This window comes from Melanotaenia boesemani, chromosome 18, assembly GCF_017639745.1.
Source record: "Melanotaenia boesemani isolate fMelBoe1 chromosome 18, fMelBoe1.pri, whole genome shotgun sequence".
Taxonomy (NCBI): Eukaryota; Metazoa; Chordata; class Actinopteri; order Atheriniformes; family Melanotaeniidae; genus Melanotaenia; species Melanotaenia boesemani.
In genome coordinates, this window is record NC_055699.1 from 21,464,804 (window position 1) to 21,486,392 (window position 21,589).

General features: G+C 37.6%; 4 protein-coding genes and 1 long non-coding RNA gene across 5 annotated transcripts in view; 2 read left to right on the forward strand and 3 right to left on the reverse strand.

Moving 5' to 3' along the window:
- LOC121628730 (NACHT, LRR and PYD domains-containing protein 12-like) overlaps positions 1-21,589 on the forward strand; it is a 354,419-nt gene that overhangs the window by 206,574 nt on the left and 126,256 nt on the right. The window lies entirely within an intron of this gene.
- Positions 1,810-5,354, forward strand: LOC121628750. The gene is made up of 5 exons (XM_041968067.1): positions 1,810-1,927; positions 2,283-2,385; positions 2,691-3,426; positions 3,685-3,903; positions 4,300-5,354. Exons 2-5 carry the CDS (start codon positions 2,286-2,288, stop codon positions 4,505-4,507), a joined length of 1,263 nt encoding a protein of 420 aa, XP_041824001.1. The 5' UTR covers positions 1,810-1,927; positions 2,283-2,285; the 3' UTR covers positions 4,508-5,354.
- On the reverse strand, positions 5,068-7,463 carry LOC121628689 (G2/M phase-specific E3 ubiquitin-protein ligase-like). The gene is made up of 9 exons (XM_041967905.1): positions 7,454-7,463; positions 7,226-7,314; positions 6,888-6,950; positions 6,594-6,661; positions 6,416-6,508; positions 5,998-6,308; positions 5,703-5,881; positions 5,368-5,540; positions 5,068-5,287 (listed from the first exon to the last, which is right to left on the reverse strand). Exons 1-9 carry the CDS (start codon positions 7,461-7,463, stop codon positions 5,068-5,070), a joined length of 1,206 nt encoding a protein of 401 aa, XP_041823839.1.
- LOC121628781 lies at positions 7,546-8,197 on the reverse strand. Its single transcript, XR_006008257.1, has 3 exons — positions 8,115-8,197; positions 7,851-7,966; positions 7,546-7,744 (listed from the first exon to the last, which is right to left on the reverse strand). It is a non-coding gene; the product is annotated as an uncharacterized LOC121628781 (long non-coding RNA).
- LOC121628724 (NACHT, LRR and PYD domains-containing protein 12-like) overlaps positions 20,669-21,589 on the reverse strand; it is a 2,607,341-nt gene continuing 2,606,420 nt past the window's right edge. The window contains exon 46 of the mRNA XM_041967976.1: positions 20,669-21,233. Within this exon, the coding sequence (XP_041823910.1) occupies positions 21,221-21,233 (13 nt within the window). The 3' untranslated portion in view covers positions 20,669-21,220. The remainder of the gene's footprint in view (positions 21,234-21,589) is intronic.

Sequence of the window (21,589 nt, forward strand, 5' to 3'; positions counted from 1 at the left end):
CTGCAAACAGGAGCAACAGGTCAGCTGATGATGCCATATCAGCACACTGCACTGCAAGATGTCCAAGCTAGTTACAACACAACATCTGTCTGTGGATAAAGGTCTTTTTCAACAAATAGGCCACAGTCAGCCTGTCAGGATGGTTGTCATTGATCCACCCTGATCCTGAACAAAGGAACCCCACAGTGTTGTGTGCTGAGGTGCTTCCTTTCCTGGCTGTACACACATGACTGTACTCCATCACGTTACACCAATTCTAACATCACATCAGTAAATGTTGTGACAGCAATGGGGCTCATCTGTAAGAACGATGAGTCTGACTACAGGGAGGAAGGAAGAGGGCTGACAGTGTCATGCAAAGAAAATAACCTGACACACTATGTAAAAAATGTAAAAATAAAACAAAATAGAAACAAACAAATAAGACATTATTGCCTTCAGTAAAAAGAATAACACAACACTGTATATCAATAGCGAGAATCTGGAGAAGTTAGTAACTTTAAAATCCTGAGCAGCCACATCACAGAGGACCTCTCATGTTCATTCAATAACAACATGCTGGGGGGAAAAAGCATGAAGAATGTTAAAGTTCTTAAAAACACTGCAAAAGATAAATCTTACTAAATCCAGTTGCTAAATGATACAGATCCATTAAGAAGAGGCACCACAGAATTTCTATACAGTTTTTACTCCAGAGACATAAACATAGTGAAGATTGAACTCAAAAACTACCTCCAATTAAACATGTTTCATGTGCTACATCTTATTATGCTGTTCTTTAGGTACTATGTGCTATAGTTAATTTAGTCATTTAACATATAGACAGATATTACTTAATTGCATATTTCCATAACCCTTTCTCCATAATGCTCATTGTGTGTGCTTATACATAGAACACCAGTCACTGTGGTATTTAGTTTTCATTCTATTGTATTTGTATTTAATATTTGTATTTTTATTGTGTTAATCCGCTTTTCTCCCTCTATTTTTCTGTAGTTATAGTAACACAAATTTACTTGTTATGGGATTAATGAAGTTTTATCTTATCTTTTATTCTGCTGTATTTCTTTAAGTACGATAGTAAATATAGTAGTATATACACTTTATTATCTATATTATTAAATATAGACACTATTAATTTAGTCTGTCTCATTGTAATGCATAGGTTGGTTGGGCTATGTATGAACACCAAGAACATCGTCTTTTTCGGCGTTTACCGAAGCTTTAAAAAACGGTGTATTTTACGCCATTTTAGCCACATAAAACTGCTTTTAACAGTGTTTTCTTTACAAAACGAAGTATTTTACACTGTTTTATTACAAACACACCAATAGAGTGGCAAATTATGGCCCTTTTAGAATTTAAAATCTCAAAGTGCTGATTGGTTTTTGGTCGCCCGTTGCCGCTGCGTCCCAGCTCCCTTTTCTACGGTGGCCCAGAGGTGTCACAGCAAATAAAAGCCGCAACACAACAAAATAAGTCACAACACTACAAATAAAAGCCGCAACACAACAAAATAAGTCACAACACTACAAAATAAACCGCAACACAACACAATAAACCACAACACTACAAAATAAACCGCAACACAACACAATTAGGCACAACACTACAAAATAAACCGCAACACAACACAATAAGCCACAACACTACAAAATAAACCGCAACACAACACAATAAGCCACAACACTACAAAATAAACCGCAACACAACACAATAAGCCACAACACTACAAAATAAACCGCAACACAACACAATAAGCCACAACACTACAAAATAAACCGCAACACAACACAATTAGCCACGACGGAAGTTGTCTTTTTTTTTTTTTTTTTTTTTTTTTAAGATTTTACCACCGGAAGTTAGCTACACCAAGTTTCAGTCCAAACAGATGGGAAGTTGGAGATTTTAGGAAGCAGCCGGAGAAGTAAGTAAAATACTGTTTGTTAATAACGTTTATTAATTTCGGCATGCGCTTTTATGAATGCTTTTAACTTTTATGTGTAGATTAAGAGTCATTGCATGTTCGATGTATGCACACGGACGAGGTACAGTCCGTTGCGACAAAGCAAAGCTGCAAGACAGTGCTGGGGGCTCGCATCAGTCTGCATAAATACATATTTCTCTCTCTCTCTTTTTGGTGTGTTTTTGTTTTAAATGTTTTTTTCACGTTAACGTGCTTTATAAATAGACAAACACCAAACGGAAAGGCACTGCAGCTGTACTTTATTAAATGTAATTGTTAGTAACTTAAACCTCTGTTTCTCTCCCTCTTTTACCAGATCATGTTTTGTCCATATTGTGGAATAAATCTACAGATTGTCCTGCTATACTGTGCCTCATGCGGCAGGAGTATTCAGTTTTTGAGAAGTCTTCAATCGGAAGGTATAGTTTTGTAATTTTCTTAAAGATTATGGATTTCTGTATTGTACTGTAAATGATTAGGTTTATGAGCTAAGCATGGTGGTGAAACTCAAAATAAAGTCTAAAATCTCATTTCATTTTGCAAGGGTTATTCTGGTAACTAGTGCATTTCACTAGAGTTAACAGGTTAACACTAAAACAACAAAAAATCTAAACGAGACATTAGCTTTTCAGTTTCTCATTTTGTTCATTAATCAGTCATGTAAAAGTGTGTAAATGGTAGTGTACTTTTTCCTTTTAACTGTTTTCACATATTTATCCTTCAGGTCCTGAAGCAACCATGGTGGATGAACTTATTCACAAGTATTTCGCAGAGGGCCATACCTCTGAAATAATATTGGACTTACTGGCAACCAAGCACAACATTTCAATGAGTCTCAGCACTTTAAAAAGAAGACTACGAGATGCAGACCTGACTAAGAGAACTAACTATACTCCTATTGCTACTGTACGGGAAGCCATTTCTGAGGAGCTTCAGGGATCAGGCAGGCTTTTAGGATACAGAGCAATGTGGCAGATTCTCAAACAAAAGTACTCATTAACAGTGAGAAGATGTGATGTGATGAACCTAATGAGAGAACTTGACCCATCTGGGATAGAGAACCGTTCTCAGAGAAGATTTGTCCGAAGAACGTACCACTCAACGGGACCAAATGAAGTCTGGCATGTTGATGGATATGACAAACTCAAACCCTTTGGAATTGCCATAAGTGGCTGTATTGATGGCTTCTCCAGAAAAATTATGTGGCTTGCATGTGGAAAGTCCAACAATGACCCAAGTGTCATTGCTCAAAATTATATTAAATGTGTAGCTGAATTTGGAGTTTTCCCAATGCGCCTCCGCACGGACTGTGGCACAGAAAATGGACTTATGGCAGCACTCCATTGTTCTTTGAGATCAGAGCAGAGCGATGAACTTGCAGGAACCAGAAGTCACATGTATGGCACTTCAACATCAAACCAGCGCATTGAAAGCTGGTGGTCATACTTTCGTAAACAAAGGTTTTTATCCCAAATATTTATATGTATCACACCATATTTTTGTATTTACTGTATGTGATTGATTCAAAAAGCAGCCAAGCCAAACTGAGCACGTCTTCAACACAGTTTACTTTCTAGTTTGAGACTGTTAATGGTTTTTACATGACAAACTCTACTTCTTAAAACACAACGGGTCACATGACAGACATTGTTGAGCCTTTTATTGGAGAAGGGTATTACTTTTATTATATTTCCTTATAATACAATTTGTGTTCCCAGGATACAATTTTGGATAGATCTGTTTGGTGACTTGAGGGAGAGGCATCTGTTCAATGGCAGCTATGAACACACAAGGTTGCTGCGACACTGCTTTCTGGATGTGCTACAGAAAGAACTGGATGAATACAAGCACCACTGGAACACTCACATTATTCGTCCTGTTCGGCAGTCAAATTGCCCATCTGGAAGACCAGAGGCAATGTACTTTTTGCCTCACAGGTGTTTATTGCAAACACGTAAAACAAGTACAATTGGATAACCTCATATTACATCTACATCATGCATTCATGGAAAAAACACTGATAGTGCAGTTGCATAAATTTAACATGTTTGAAATGGTAAAAGTTTGGAATAATGCATTAACAGCTTTAGACTATCAGTTTTTTTCTAAGATTTGATGGTGTATTTTAACCTTATGTAGTCTTGTGGGGTTTCTGCATTTGTTTTTTAATATTAAGACATTTTGGCAAATTGTGGACTTGTCAATGAAAAAAAAAAAGCATTCCATTTTAAATTGGGATGGAGTGAAAAAACAAAGCTTGAAATTTAAGTAAAAACAAACCACTGTCAGTGTGATGTTTATCTTGCATATTTTCCCCCTGTATTCGTTACCAGATTCAATGGGATGAACTGTGGATTCCCAGCATCCCCACAAACTGTGAGCCAGCTTGAAAGACATGTGCCAGCACCAGCAGCGCCCGATGGGGACAGTGACCAGCATGACTTTGAAGAACTGCAAAGACAGAGTGGTTTGGCACCACCTCTTCAGTGGCAGCCTGCTGTAGAGAACTACATCACCCTGAAAAACATGACTGACATTTAATCTTAATTTCACATTCAGACTAATTCAGCTACCAAATGGAGAGAACATTATATTTCCAGACATAACCCTTTGACATATAGGAAAACTACAACTTTTAGAAACAGCTGACAGAACAAAATGAAGGAAAACAAAGGGCATGTTCAAAGTTTTGATCTTTTGACAAAATAAGAGTCTATAGCTGAGAATTTCACTTTTCTGTCCTGAACACAGAACCTTTTTTTTTTGGTACATTTACATAGTTCAGACTGTTTAAAAACAGCCAAAGCCAGGGGAATTCTTAATCCCAAAGTTCATGTTGGCTTTGAAGGTGTTGTAGTTATCCAAGAGAGGCAGCTTTAAAGTGTTGGCACATGTATTTGCCATGGGGAACTTGGAAGTGGTAAGGAATTGAAGGCGTGGCTGAGGATTCATGCCAGCAGGAGGTATGCATGGCACACCTGTGGCAAACATGAAGATCTCCTCCAGAGTCACTGCACTGTCATTGTCTAAAATTAGAAAGCATTTGAACATATTTACTCAATTGTAATTTGGGGGGATTACATCACTGAAAATTATATTAACTAACCTTCGCAGTCAAGAAGGTAATCTGCCCAGAAACTTCTTGCTTTGTTCTCCAGGACCCTCATGTTGCTTCCCACAGGACTGAGGTGGGGTTGGAATAGGTTTTCCATGTCTGTCGCAGTTAATTTGTGATTTGAATGACAGAGAACAGGAGTTAGGACAGCAGGATGCTGCTGCAGTGCTGTTAGAAACTTCAGACTGGCAAGTCCATCTTTGAACCTAAAATGCAATAATACAGTGGATTGTAAGTAATATGTCTTACTGTTAACTGTTTAAGCAACAGCAATAAAATACAGTACCTGTCAATTGCTGTGTAGTTCCTGTCAATTATATACCATCTAAGGTACTCCTTAACAATTGAGTGTTTTTCCTCCACTGACACAACACGTTTAAAACACCCTGCAGTCTGCAACATGGTGCTGTTCTGGAATATCAGGTCTCGCAGGCTCTCCAATGTGGATGCAACCTCAATCTAAAAATGGAATGTCTGTCACTCATTTCAAGTGCAAAATTAGTCAAAATAACATATCACAAAACTATCATGGCAGAAAGTTTTAAGTGGACAAACTTGTGACCTATCCAAACCTTTCACCTTTGCTAAATCATAACAAACCCCTATCAGTGACATTCATACCTGTTGTAGCACTTTCCCTATTTCTTCATCTGTGATGTCGCCTATAGATGGATTGAAACTGGACTGCCCTGAGATGTGGCTGACCACATCTTTTGAAAGAAAATTTGGGCCAGGTCCACCATGTACAATAGACATGGCAATCATCTTCCCTGCCAAACTGTATTCATCCTCTCTGATTGCTGCTCAAGGAAATGGAGAGTAATTAAGTATGAAATTAACTGCCATACTGGACCATAATACAGGCATTGCGTGACTGATGTACTTTTCCATTGAAATAGTCCCCACAAAACAATACCTGTTGAATTGTAGACAAGGTAGCGGCTCTGTTCCGGACCATCAAATATGGGTCGTTTGTTTAGCCTTTTCATCAAAAGGGAGAGGAATTCTCTTTTTGGGCCACCTGTATCGAGACCTTCCTCAAATCTGCCTTCATCATCAGAGAACTTCACAAGGAGATCGTTTGTTTCAGCAAATGTTCCTCTTCTGAACCCTCTCACAGCTCCATCCCAGATGTCAGATCGGCAGATGTTAAATCTGTTGACAGCGCCGCGATCGATCTGGAGTGCCAGGTTTGCGATGACCTCTGACACAGAAGGCTGTTCCACCCTACCGACAGATCATGACCATGTTAGTTCTTTAACTTATCGAGCTATGTGATGGCATACATCTAACCAGAAAGAAACAACACCTTCAAAAAATACCCATGGTCTTACTCTGCATCATTTTGAGCGTTACTACTCTCCTTATCACTGCCAGAGTCCTCCTGTTCCTCTTCTACAAGAGGTGCATAGAGTTGTGTGTATTTCCTGAGAAATGGTATACAAATATTTATAAATTGTTGATATTTCCAAATTAACATTACTCTTGAACTTTGCAGAGTAAGAAAAATACCTATAGCATGGAGTTTCCAGTGCAGATGTTGATGTTCCTGGGCCCTCTTCTGAGTCAGAAAGTAAAATCTGTGTCAGAAATCATGAAAAACAGATTGGTGAATCGTGGTACTGAAATATAAAGATTTAAAATATCCTATCTAGAAACAGATACGCATGTAAGGAAAGATGATGTGGATCTCAAAGTCATTGTGAAACACTGATTAAGCAAATTGTAGAACAAGTGTATGACAATATTTTTTTAAGAAAACTACATGTGAAGAATAAACATTCAAATTAGGGAGCCACATATTACCGTATCAGAGCCAATGTGCGATTCTCCGTCATTGCTGGTACTGTTCAAGGCAGGATCCCAAAGCTGGAAATGCATACATATCCAGTATACTGTACATCAATGTAACATTTATGTTTGGTTTACAAAATTATTTTATGTTATGTTAATTATAATCAATGTTAGAATGATATAACATCTCTGCAGGGCAATATATCTAGGTGGTATTTTGGCATTTAAAATATGTCATGCATCCTGTTATTTAAAAACTACAGTAGGTTAAGTGTAATTTTTGTGGCTTTGTTCAGTCTTTAGGCATAACCTATAGTACAGATCTGCATAATAGCAAATGTTACATTCACCAGTGTATCAGCTGAATTGAATTCTGCAGCACTTCTGCTTGTAATGATCACTTCTGAGTCAGATGTGTCGGAGCCTGAGGTGAATCGAGCTGTGAAATACAAGACCAGACATAAGATTTAAACTTAAATATTTTGACTTCAAATTTTACAGATAGTAAATCAGTTGAAGACAGTTCTTGTTTGTTTGGTTAGTACTTTCATTTACTTACAATAATTTTGGAAATCGGCAGCTGTACATATGTACACTGTGATGCGTTGGTATGTCTTTCCCACTGCGTCTTTGTACTGTTTCAGAGTGAATGGTGTTTCTGTTCCTGGTATGTTAATTATCCTTGTACCATCAGGGTAAAGTAGGAAGTAAGGTCCGCCTTGCAAATTGCTGTTGAAGTCCTTCAATTTTTGTACAGCTGCTATTTGCAAGTGCTCAGCATCCAGCTCTGGATTCACTACGAGTGGTAGAGCTGTTCCTCTTACAGGTTTTAGTGCTCCATCTTTCAGTTGCATCAGGGCAACTGAAATCTACAGATAAACAGATAATAAGGGTATTTGTAATCATATTCCTTGAGGCAGTACAAATACACAAAAAACAGGAAAAAGAAAAATCATTAACGCTGGCAAAAATTACCTTCACACTGCTCTCTTTCAGAGGTCTTTTTTTCTTTTTGAAGAATGACTGCCTCTCCTTCTCTTTTAAACTGCGGAACTTGTGGAATGACTCCACTGCACACTTTACTGTGCTACCTGGTTCAAAATGCAATCAGATCTTATTAAGAGAATAAGTGAAATATGAGAATATGTCTCTGATCATCTTGTTCAGACATGTTTTATAATTATACTGTACAGTACAGTGTCACTCCAATTTAAATAAAATGTTTTTTTAAGATACTACCTTCAGATGTTCCAGTCTTATCATGAGTCAAGAATTTGATATCCTTGCCACATGAACTGCAAAATGGAGTTAGTGACTCCAAGCTGAGTCCACAAAAAGGGCAATACATTTTCCTCTGCAAGAAAAAAATATTCAGTATTATTGGGCAATTCCTCAGAAAAGTAAACTTTTATAGATGTAGTTTGGCATCAATGTAATCACATGCAACAGTTCTACAGGCAAACCATGAGATGTAAAATAAATAAATACAAATAATAATAATTATGTTCATGCCATATGCTAAAAAGGTGAGTTCACTGCTTTTGGGGGCGATTTTGACCACATTAGACCAGGTCTTGCTTAAAAACAAGATCTAGACTTCAAACCTGGGCTGAAAGCATTTAGATTCATTATAATAGGTTCATATATATAAATGCTTTTTGTGTGAAAATGCAAAAATGGCTCATTTCGTGGATTTTAATGGTGGTTTTGTGAAACATTTTTTCTAAGTAAATTAATAAATAAATTAACAATGGGCATTTCTTGGATCCATTTAATATCTAACCCAGATAAGCCTTTGTCCTGCTGAAAAACTACCAGACCTACACGGCAATCACTAACCTCGGACCTCCTGAGCCACTGCCCTCCAAATTTTACATATTTCCCTGTTGCCTGAAACACACCCGATTCAAATCATTGCATCATTAAGAGGCTCGTGCAGAACTTCAAAAGCTGCTGGAGATCCATCTCATTTTGATCATTTGTATTGCAACCAGGAAATCACTAAAACCTGCAGGATACTGGCTCAAGAGATCCGTAGTTTGGGATCCCCTCTATGTCGACAGTTCACATTACTACCTCGAACAATGACTCTTAATTTACACATAAAAGTTAAAAGCATTCATAAAAGCGCATGCCGAAATTAATAAACGTTATTAACAAACAGTATTTTACTTACTTCTCCGGCTGCTTCCTAAAATCTCCAACTTCCCATCTGTTTGGACTGAAACTTGGTGTAGCTAACTTCCGGTGGTAAAATCTTAAAAAAAAAAAAAAAAAAAAAAAAAAAAAAGACAACTTCCGTCGTGGCTTATTGTGTTGTGTTGCGGTTTATTTTGTAGTGTTGTGGTTTATTGTGTTGTGTTGCGGTTTATTTTGTAGTGTTGTGCCTAATTGTGTTGTGTTGCGGTTTATTTTGTAGTGTTGTGGCTTATTGTGTTGTGTTGCGGTTTATTTTGTAGTGTTGTGGTTTATTGTGTTGTGTTGCGGTTTATTTTGTAGTGTTGTGGCTTATTGTGTTGTGTTGCGGTTTATTTTGTAGTGTTGTGGTTTATTGTGTTGTGTTGCGGTTTATTTTGTAGTGTTGTGGTTTATTGTGTTGTGTTGCGGTTTATTTTGTAGTGTTGTGGTTTATTGTGTTGTGTTGCGGTTTATTTTGTAGTGTTGTGACTTATTGTGTTGTGTTGCGGCTTTTATTTGCTGTGACACCTCTGGGCCACCGTACTTTTCTGGTCCCGAAAGTCTTTCTTTAGCTTTTTCAGTTTGTTGATTAGCTGGTCCACAGTTCGTTCGTAGCTAGCAGCAGACATCTCCCTCTGAAGCTCGACAAAGACCAACTTTGTCCAATTGAGGCCTCGGACCAGTTTTGCTTCTTGGCATCAACTGCTTAGAAGGTTTGAGGATGTTGAGGATGTCGGTATGTTTACAAGCAGGTAGCCCCGCCCCGACCTCTGACGCAACCAACGTGCAGCGGTTTGCAGATCTGGCCCAGCAAAGAATTTCAAACCAGTTTTTTAGAGCCAGGAGCTGGTCTCTGGGCAGTCGAAAATCAAATAGCCGGTGCTTAAGCAGGCTCTGGCTCCAAACCACCTAAAGAACCAGCTCAGTCGAAACCACCCCTAATTAACACCAGATTGATCATTTCTATCAGATGGCGATTACATAAAGCTTTAACTTTCTCCTGCCTCATCTTCAGATTAAAGTCCTCCAGGCTGAAGTCCCGGCCTTGAAGACACTGGTAGGACCACAGCCGGAATAAGCTCACCTCCTCTGCCATCCTGGGGATGCAGCCCGACCCATCGGCCACACAGCCCATCATAAAGGAGTGTAGAGAGGTGCACGACCCCAGAACTTTAACAGATGAAAACAAGACCAAGTCTTCTGCAGTGATGCCTTTAGTGTGGGCATGTGCTATCTAACTACTTGCGTCATGCAGGTGGACAGTCAGCTGTTTAGTGAGTTCAAGGCATCGAAGGGGGATCCGGACCGGACCAGACCGGCTGCTCCCTGGAGAGAGTTTACCGTGAGGACATCTACCTGTCTAACCTTCAGCAAGAGTGAGGTACACAGATGGAGGTTTGCGTGCTCGGGATGGTGGATTAAATCTAAGAGAATATTTGATGTAATCTGTCGGTTTCCTCAGCTGAATTATTTTTTTATTATTTGTTGCCTTGCCACTGTCAATTCATGACAAAGTACAAATAAAACTAAATTGAACTGAACTGAATTAATATAGCTTGTTTCTGGCTTTATTTAGACTGAAACTGATGAGATTCCTTTTACTTCCAGAGATGGAAATCCAACTTTTAGGAACATTTGAGTTGCATTTTCCTCTTTGAAACTGAACATGTGAATGATTAGAAAAAGATGTTATCTTCTGCAACAAATGGGAAGGAATCCCAAATAAAAGTGCTGCAGTGGGAGAAATCTCAGCTGGTATAATCTCAGCCAGCCTCCAAACTTTCTGAATGTTAGAGTTTTGTAAAATTCTCCATCAGAAGAAAGTCAGCAGTCTCCTGCTGCAGGACCTTCATCCTCAGAAGCTGCTCAGGACTCCTGTTTGCAGTCCACTGCTCTGTGAGATCACACCAGCTCAGTGAAGTTGGATTCAGGATGAAAGTTTCTCTTCCACTGTAGGAGAAATGAAGTGGAGGAAGATTCAGTAGTCCAGTTTCCTCTGCTTGGATGGCAGATTGTTGGTTTCAGAAAGTGATGAGTTTAGATGGATGCAGACGTCCTCTGATTCAGTTTAGACAAAACACAAGTTCGGCTCTGAGTCCGGCTCTGACTTTGAGATGTTTTAATGATTAATGAGCTGTAGGAATTAAAACACTTTATAAAGTTAAAAGTTTTCTGTCCTCTCCCATCCAGCTGGGTTCAGCCGTCCTAGAAGCCGTGGAGCTGAACCATCTCAGCGTGGAGCAGGTGGGTTTCCAGCCGCTGCCTGTAGTTAAAGCATCAGCGGTGGAGTGCGGAGGACCAAAGTGAAAACCCCCTTCACACACATGTACACTGTCTATCATCACATCTCCATCTTCCCTTAATGTCCTATTCTAGTAGGCGAAGAGCTGAGCTGGTCTCTCTCCTGTTAGCATTATAATCTCTCCTCAGCTCCTCCTCGACCTCCACTCTGGCTTCTCCGAACACTCCTGCTAACTCTGACGCTCCTCCTACAGTTCCTCCCTCCCTTCTGCCATCCTGGTTTATCAAAGCCATGAGACCAAGATGATAGGGATCCATCCTTACCTCCTTTCCTTCTTCCTTCTTTCCTTGAATCTTAGTATTACTCCTGCATAGTTTGTCCTGGTTGGTAAATAAATTCTGTTCGTTTGATGAAACAAAAGAAAACAATAAAGAAATGTTTGTCTCTCTGATAGAAAATGTAACCTGAGTGGTCCGACCAAAACCTGGAAGCACAGAATCAAGTTTGGATACTCATCCAACTATTACTACATCTCTCTCTTCTGTAGTTATGAGTGAGTAGAAACACACACTCACTCACACACACACACACACACACACACACACACACTCACACACACACACACACATTGAACACTTTTAATGACTCATGTCATCTGCCATAATGTTGGCATACTGGTGATTCATGGTTGGTGACATTAAAAGTGTTCAATGTGTGTGTGTGTGTGTGTGTGTGTGTGTGTGTGTGTGTGTGTGTGTGTGTGTTTCTATTCACTCTATAGGGTTCATGGAGTTTAACCTAACCAGTCTGTATGTACTATTACTTGTGGTATCTTAGATATGATTATTATCAGACAAAGAATCCCTGTTATTCTGTGTTGATTCATTTCTTAACATTATAAATGTGTAAAATCACAAACAATCCTTGTAGGTCTTTAACTTTTATTTATTTCCATCTTTTCATGGCAACATAACAAAATAATCTAGAAACAAAGTAAAGTAACCAAGAAGTCTCATTCCAACTAAATCCCCTCGTTTCTGTAAAGAATATATAAATCCTACTTATTAACTCTACATTCCTCTCAGAGAAAACAGATGACATGACAGACAAATCAGTGGGTAACTGGTACCAAGTTCTGCACATGTCTGAGTCTGAATCAGGTGTGTTTCAGCAGGTAAACTTTAAAATCCTTCAGGACACCGGCCCCTCGAGGACCAGGACTGAGGATTCCTGCTTTACAAGCTGGCGAGTCATTTTTCCAAAACCAAAGTATTTCCAACAAGGATGTTTTAATCGCCTTGTTTAAAGGGAATAACTTCCTCTGTTTTACTGTCCCACTCATACACGCCTCTTCTGAAACTTACATGTAACCAAAGCAACGCAGCAACACCTGGATGGAACTTTGTTTCCGTGCATGAGTTGTGCTGATCTGCCGTAAAGTCTCCAACATAATCCTTTAGGGAAAGTGACGATACTGAGGGATCTTTACAATAATGGTTAATAATGTGATTAATTGTGAAATGAAGTAATTCTGACATCTTTTGAGTTTATGGCATAACTTGTTTGACTAAACCTCTACTTCTTTTTTAAGCCCAAACTTGTGAGTGTTTGTAAGAAACTGAATCCTGGAAAAAATCTTCACAAACAACATTTAAACTAAAAAGTTCATATTTATCTGTTTTTATTTAGATCACAGCTGTGTGTAATTTCTTCACCTACATTTGCTACATCCATCAAGGGCTGGTCAAACAGCAGGCCTGTAAGACACACACACACACAGGCCTTCTACCCGAACCAGTAGAAAAACCTGTCATCATTTCTTTATTAACTATTTTTTATGTGTTGAAATAATAGAACAGTAACCAGAAATGGGAATAAAAGGCATCATGATGAGAACATAAACCCTTCATATGTAGATTGACTTTAAACCAGTCATATCTTCTCGTCTGGTCTGTAGGCTCAGGAAGACTGGGCTTTTTAAATAAAATTCAGTGTTTTAAAAATAAAGTTGTAATATTTCAGGACTACAGAAATAAGACTGTTTTAAAGTAGAGATGTGTCAACATAGAGGTCACCTGTGACACTATGATATAATGATGATGTACGTAACTCATGTACCTCATATACTTCACTACCTGGACTAATAGTTGCTGCTATAAAGTTCCGAAACGTGTTGCTTCTGTATATTCCAACATGTATGTAGTAAAGTATGTTCTTCTGCAAATACAAGTTCAGTGTGGATGGGCAGAGAAAGAGAGAGACGGGAAGGATAGCTCCCAAAGCCAACACATCATCCCGTTCATTCTCTCTCTCACTTCTCTTCCAGACTTTAAGTTTGGCTACTTCTTTGCTCCTCTATGAATCTTAGTTTTTTCATATAGGCATTTGTTGTATTATGTCGACTTCTTATAGAAGCCAGTTATGTATCAGTGTGTACTTCTTCCTTTCAGTAACTGTCTAAAGCAGTCTGTTGTCATGTCTGCTAGTCCATCCTGCAAGTTGTAAATAGTCATTGTTATTCCTCTTCAGCAACTGTCTAATGTCATGTTGTGTTTAAGCTAGCATGTTAGGTTATGCTACTCATAGATATTTAGAAAGCTTGCTTGATTGTCCCACTAAAGTTTTAGCCATTTTCAGTTACCTGATAAACCCCACTTGAACCCTCTGGAGCAGGATAGGCAGGATTTGAACTAGGCGCTGCACCACTGGCGACTTGACGTTTCTCTGCAACCCCAACACGCCCCTTCACACTCAAACTTGTTCTTGTGGTGCTTTTATCTTTTCATTTTGGCCATTGGATGTGAAAACTGATGGGGTGATTGAAGAGGTTCGACCCCAGGTCCTCTTGTCTCTTCCAGAGTGTTCTCCTACCAGCCTGAGATATTCTTCCAGATATGTGAAACTTTCACATTTTAGCTTTTTACTCTAGACTGGACTTTTAGAGGAATTAAGAAACTTTAAATTCATGGTCTTTTGAATTTTAATTCATCACCTGCAAGCTGTAAGATTTTAACCTACAGCTTGTTGAACTTCAGCCAGGTCTTCAAACCACTGAGCTATCCTCTCATACACAGTTACAGCCTCTGCAGTTTTTCTAAGTCGTTCATTTGGCATCCAAAGGGTAAAAAAAGCAAAAAAAAAAAAAAAAAGTCCTTCCATGAGAAGGTTTAATCACAGTTCTACTGATAATCCAGGGTTTCTTCCATCGGGGTAAGCTATTCTCCCAGCCACTGATAAACTTAAAGTTTTTCACTCTTTATATTTGGCTGTTGGTCTTAAACTAACATCAATCTTTCTACAACATTTAGAGGATTTGAACTGGAACCTTCTGCTTTCAGCTGCAGCTGAACATCATCCTGAGCTGTTCAGTCACAGGATCCTCTGGATTTCTGAGCAGGTTTGACTCTCTAACTCTGAGCTGACTTCAGAGCTTTGATCACATCTTCAGTAACAAAAATCTGTCCTCTTAACAGCTGAGCTACTCAGACTTCAGACTGATCAATCTTTCCATGGTTCATGTATAATTAAAAATGTGAATACATTAAAAAATTACACAGAAGTGTCAATAAAAATACTGATATTATATTATATTGATAAATGTACTATTTTGCAATTCATAATATCAATACTTGAAATTTTCCTTATTCTGTTTTGAATCCTCATTTTATCCCTTTTTTTCCTCTATCCCATAAATAGTGGACTGTAAACATTGTCACGATATGCAACTACATTTTTGTTTTACATTTTATTAATTTATTTTTAATGCATTTCTATGGAAGCCCATTTCCGTCACTCTGATGAAAAAAAAAAACATAGTATCTCATAATTATGACTTAAGTATCTCATAATAATGAGATACTATCTCATTATTATGAGATAGTATTTCATTATTATGAGATACTATCTCATAATTATGACTTAGTATCTCATAATTATGAGATACTATCTCATTATTATGAGATACTATCTCATAATAATGAGATAGTTAAGTCATAATTATGAGATACTATCTCATTATTATGAGATACTATCTCATAATAATGAGATACTTAAGTCATAATTATGAGATAGTATCTCATTATTATGACTTAACTATCTCATTATTATGAGATAGTATCTCATAATAATGAGATACTATCTCATTATTATGAGATACTATCTCATAATAATGAGATACTTAAGTCATAATAATGAGATACTATCTCATAATTATGACTTAACTATCTCATTATTATGAGATAGTATCTCATAATAATGAGATACTATCTCATAATTATGACTTAACTATCTCATTATTATGAGATAGTATCTCATAATAATGAGATAGTATCTCATAATTATGACTTAACTATCTCATTATTATGAGATAGTATCTCATAATAATGAGATAGTATCTCATAATTATGAGATACTAAGTCATAATTATGAGATACTATGTTTTTTTTTTTCATCAGAGTGACGGAAATGGGCTTCCATACATTTCACTGGTACATTTGTTTATTTAATGAAATATTGATTAATTTTCAGTAGTTATATATTTATTTAATTATAAATTAAACAGATCTCAATACATTACACCTTACAGATCACAATGGAGCTACAAAATCACAAAACCTTTATTTGCTGGTATCTGGAACTGAAACATTATGATTAAATTGTCAAGAGCTAAGAGTTATCTTTACATTAACATACATGTACATTTCCACATGTGTAGTAATCCTAACGAACTGACTCACCTTACAATAAATACAGAAGTCAGATTTATTAAGTAACAAATATATAAAAGATAAAACAAGTTCTCCCTCTGCCTTGGAAATGTTTTAACTTGAAGAGCTTCATGGATATAATGTGACAGGACAGCAGAGGTGAGGACCCAACGCAGACTGATGAGGCAGAAGACAGACAAATACGATTATCCAGGATTTAATATCAAGGAACAAGGTAACCAATACAGACTAAACACAGAAACAACAACAATAATCTGGCACTGAGTAAGAGAAACCAAGGCGTATGGGACGACTAACAGGGAACAGGTGAGTGAGCAATCAGACCAGGTGAGCTAACGAGCCGGAAACAGAAAACACAGAACACACAAGGGAACAAAACTGGAGACAAAACTCAACATGACAAAACCAGCAACATAACATATGAGCACATATAAGGCTCCTCGTGATACTTAGGTGTTATTTATGTTTTTTAAATTAGTTTTTTGCTGAATATAGATTTAAAAGCTGAACCTGACACCGGATATGAAAGAAAGGAGCCCTGAGATGACATTGTTGCAAAGTGGTGCTATACTAATGAAGCTGAATGGAATTAAACAGAAGTGAAAAGGAGAGCAAAAAGGATGGAGAGAGGACAAAGATAGAAAAACAGAAAAAATAGAACAACATAAAACATCCTACAGCTTACATGCATGTTGTACTTGTATGATGGAGCATGTGACAAATAAACATCTAGAAAAAAACTAAACATGTTACTTTGCATTGCTTGTTGCTGTTGTACACTGGATTATCAGATACACACTAACAGCTTTGGTCTTTCCTTCATTGCTCAGGGCTCCATCTGTTGGGGGTTTTATTGTAATTAGTTCAATTTATTTCAGCAAGTGTTGAAAATAAAGAAGTACGTATTGTTAGGTGTCCATTCACACAAAAACATCCAATAGAATGAAAGATTAAATCACAACAAAAAATAATCATCTATTCTACTGTGTTTTTTCCTCTAACTCTGAGCTAACAACAATAATAATACATTCCTATAAAGTCCTATATGCTGAATTAATTTTATTTATCAGAATCAGAATACTTCATTAATCCTGGAGGAAATTGTGTGCACACAGTCACTCCATACCAAATAAAGAAAGGATAATATAAAGATAAAAATCACATAGGAAAAATCAGTAAGAAAAATTACAGATTCGTTACAATAATCTATATAAACAGATACAGGATAAATCCTGCCAATGAGTAAAATGTACGGTATTATCAATATGATAGACAGTAAAATGTAAATGTAGTGAAAAGTGTAAATGTATAACAGTGGATGTTGTTGCTATAAAGAGGAGTTGTACAGTTTGATGGCTACATGTAGGAATGATTTCCTGTCGTTCAGTGGAGCATTTAGGTGGTATCAGTCTCTCACTGAACGTACTCCTGTGACTGATCAGCAGGTTGTGAAGCGGGTTGGAGGTATTGTTCAGTATTTGCTTTAATATGGACAACATTCTTCTTTCCGACACCACTGTCAGAGAGTCCAGCTCCATCCCCACAATGTTACTGGCTTTGCAGATCAGTTTGTTCAGTTTGTTTGTGTCTGCAACCCTCAGTCTGCTGCCCCAGCATGCAGCAGCATAGAGGATAGCACTGGTTACCACAGACTTGTAAAGTGCAGTAGTGTTCTTAACCCAAGGTAAATTCTCCCCTGGAGCATTAGAAGCACTGGTAGCTATGTGGTACAATGGAGTCAATAAAGAAGATTTATTGTCCTGTTAACAGTTATTGGCAGAGGTTGGCACCACCATGCACCTCTGGAAGAACATCGGTGTGCTCTTCAGGTGTCTCGGGTATGCCAGGTTGAAGACAAAGTATGTGCAGAAGGCAGAGATGATCCCTTCCTCAACATCGTCTGCTTTCACAATGTTTGGAGCCATTTTCCAGTTTTGACCAGTCAAGAGAACAGTTTGGTGTGTGGAGATGGAAAGTCGCGCTACAATCAAATGAAACAAACAAAATGAACCACATTAGAGTTCATTTGTTAACTGTTTTTAAAGTAAATAAACTAGTGTGTAGTCAAATGTAATTAGAATAATAAAGATTTTATGTATCCTCAACTAGTTCTGGTTTAATTGCATCATTTCAGGCATACAATCAATAAGAAAACTTAACTTGCTAACTTTGTTAAACACCACATGTCTGCATTAGTTTCCAAGAGTGATGTTCTCCTTAAAGATGTATGGGAGAAATATAAAGGGCTGTTTCAGAGTCAATACCTGCAAGAGAAACAATACATTTAAGATCTAAACAACGTTTTAATACTCAAAATTCTTGACTGTGTATTTCAAAGGTTTCAGAAACATGAAGACAGCAAGAGGGTGATGTTAATAAACTGTTGGTTCACTGGTATGGACAATATCATTTAATATGCACCTGTGATGCAGTCAAATCTTTTTCACTTCTTTCCCAAAGCTGGATGTATTCGCTCCACTTCATCACAAACCTGCAACTGAAGAAATATTTAACTGTCTTCAGTTTTACAATAATTGTAAATTTGTCCTCAACTAATCCGTGGTTCAGTACAGCCGAAGAAAGTTTGTAGAAATGGTTTTTGTAGAAATCGGTCTAGCAGCTTACTATTTAGACTAAAATCAATTTTGAAAATATTTTTAGCAAATGTGAAATAGCTACACATCAAAGAAAGGCACAGAAAAAGAAATAAAAATTAAATAAATGCTAAAACACTGGCTCTCTAATTGTAGAAACTTCATTTATAATGTCAAGGACTGAAACTGAAAGCAAAGTTTCAGCAGTAAGAGAAAGGAAAAGAGCAAAAATAGCTCAGGCCGTGTCCACATGAGGACGAGTTAAAGCGTTGCCATAAAAAATGTTCAGTGTTTGTACTGTTGTGACCCTCTTTCTGGGTTGTGATACCATTGTGTTGTTTATTTTGTGGAAGCAAGTGATGTGGAAAAATAGCTTCATAGGCAGGATTGCCTCTTTTATAATAATATTATCATTATTAGTAGTATTAGTAGTAGTATTAGTATTATCATTTTGTAGATCTCAAGCACTTTTTATAGGAGTAAGATTGAAAAGTCAATTTCTGTTAATGTATTTTAAATGTTGTGCATTTCATTTCAGATAAAAGTCCAAAAACTAAACCCAAGGTCCATTTTTTGTATTTCTGGTACTCACTATAGTGGGCTGGTTTACTCCAGAAACATACACACTGTTTACATGTATGTTGAGGAGCTGCTGTATCAGAACGAGTTGTCTTCCCCCAGAAATTAGTTACGGTATGTTTCTGTTATGATTCCAGACCATTCCTCTTTTTCTGTGGATCAACATTTAAATAACCTTCATCAGATTTGATGGTTTAGTCACAAACTATACCAAAAAGTGTTTTTCTTTTCCACAAACGTGGGAATGAAATTGTGTTAAACTATATAAAACAGTGATATTTTTCTTGTCTGGCCGGGCAGCTGTCTGATCCTAGAATCTCTCCTGTTCTCTACAATATAAATTCTTCTCATTTTCTCCAGAAAACAGAGTTCATACTTAAGGAGGAGGGATCTCTGCTCTGATGAAGAACTTTGTGTTCATTAAAAGGAAAATAAGACAGCTGTTTAGCTTCATCGTCAGAACTATGTTTCAGGATGAAGATCAGTCCAACACAAAACCATGAAAAGCATCTGATCAGTCAGGAAGAGTCCAACACGAATCCAGATCTGAGCAGTTTGGTGTCCAGATCGAGTCCAAAGACACCCGCCTTCCTTCAGGACTCTTCTTCCTGGGGTTCATAGTGACAGTCAGCTGTGATACACCAACTCTTCGCTTTACTAGCATTTATGTCTAATTTAGTGTCACATTTGACTGATTTTCATGAAAATCATCCAAAATGTGCATGAAGCAACTTTCACATGACACCAAAATAAATTACTGAAATGAGGATGAGGAGTTATGTGATGAAGATTAAAGCTGGGAAATAAGTTTTAGCTGTGGTTTTAGATGCCAGAAGAGAAGAGATGTAATGTTAGAAGAAAAAGATGTGAGTGGAGTTCAGAGATGGTAAAGGAGGAGATCTGAAACAGCAGAGAAGACGTGTGGAGAGAACGTTAGTGCTGCTGTTTGCAGATGATGAAATATTTACTGAGTTCTTATTCTGAGGCTTCAGTTTGAAATCTTTTCCTAATACTGATCTCAGAATAACAGCAGTGAAACACAAAGATACTAAATCCTCTTTTTTCCTGAAAAACAACATAATGAAGATGTGATGTGAGGATTAAGAGCCTCCCTCACATGTGAACCATTAACCAGGACGACGCTCATCTTCCACAGAAAAACTCTGAATCTGTGTCAGTGTTGTTGTTGTGAAGCTGTTGTTCATGTGAAATCAGCTGTGAAGCCACACCTTCAGATCCACATCTTGTTTACAGCTAACTAGCTAACAAGGCGCCACTTTGCTAAAAATCCTGAAAGTTGTAGTTTCCATGTTGTTGTTTGACCCTGGAAGAAGATAAATATGTGGATGATAACGTGTCTGATGATTCAAAGAGTTCAATTCAGGTTAATTTGGAGCAGGAAGCTCTGCTGAGAACAGGCGGCCATTTTCTGTCCCTGATCCCCCCCCAAACATCCACTGGGCTCAATTTTTAACAAAAAACCTTTATTGACTCAAACAAACAAAACACAGTGAACATGATGGTGAAGGAATGAAAGCTGGGAAACCTCCAAAGTAGAAATATATTTCAGAACAAGTGAAAGGAAAGAGAAATATTCCTTTCAGGTTCCAACATTTTCATCAGCTTCATCGTCTCTGAAGCTGCTTCATCTCAGACTGAAAGATTGACATTAAAAATGAGCGGAAATGAAAATCAAAGTCAGATGGAAGCAGCTCTGGTTGGATGATAAATCTGTTTTTAAATACAGAAAATGAAGCAAAGACAATAAAACACAAGACAAACTTTATAAATTCAGAATTAACTGCATGTAGTGATCACAGCTCCATTTATGGATCATTTCTTTCCTGATCATCTCAAACTCAATATTAACTTTATTAATTTAAACTACAAAATGTTTGATAAAAACAGACATCAACAGTAAATACATCTTCATCATCATCATCTCTATTCAGTGAAGCTGCAGCTTCAGACTCTGGATCATCAGAACGAAGCTTCTCCTCTCAGAACAAACACGGTCCTGTTCAGTCACCACCTCCATCTGTGTAGAGAAAAATGAAGATCAGATCAGATAAAAGAGTATTTGTCCTCCATCAGTATAAAGAGCAGCAGGACTTCAGTCCTGTTCAGATCAGCTGTTCAGCATCTCCATTTTCCTTTCAGCTCTCATGTCAACGTGTCGCCATGAACACGGAGATGAAGCTCAACACACCTGCAGAAACTTTAATCATCAAGTCTGTTTGCTCTTCAGATTTCACTCAGAATGGAAATAAACTGCTGAGTCATGAAAACTTCATTACTGCACCATCACTGTGGTGATAAATTTACTGCTGTTACATGTCAGATGATTAATTTAAACAAAGAGTCTCTGAGTGTTGATGAACATCTGATCTGTTA

Excerpts from the sequence above, each read along its gene's own strand:
- LOC121628750 (XM_041968067.1), top strand. The coding sequence starts at position 2,286 with ATGTTTTGTCCATATTGTGGAATAAATCTACAGATTGTCCTGCTATAC. Across the intron at positions 3,427-3,684 it reads TCATACTTTCGTAAACAAAG|GATACAATTTTGGATAGATC; the intron begins GTTTTTATCCCA and ends TTGTGTTCCCAG. Across the intron at positions 3,904-4,299 it reads ATGTACTTTTTGCCTCACAG|ATTCAATGGGATGAACTGTG; the intron begins GTGTTTATTGCA and ends ATTCGTTACCAG.
- LOC121628689 (XM_041967905.1), bottom strand. Across the intron at positions 6,509-6,593 it reads CTGGAAACTCCATGCTATAG|GAAATACACACAACTCTATG; the intron begins GTATTTTTCTTA and ends ACCATTTCTCAG. Across the intron at positions 5,288-5,367 it reads AACTACACAGCAATTGACAG|GTTCAAAGATGGACTTGCCA; the intron begins GTACTGTATTTT and ends ATTGCATTTTAG.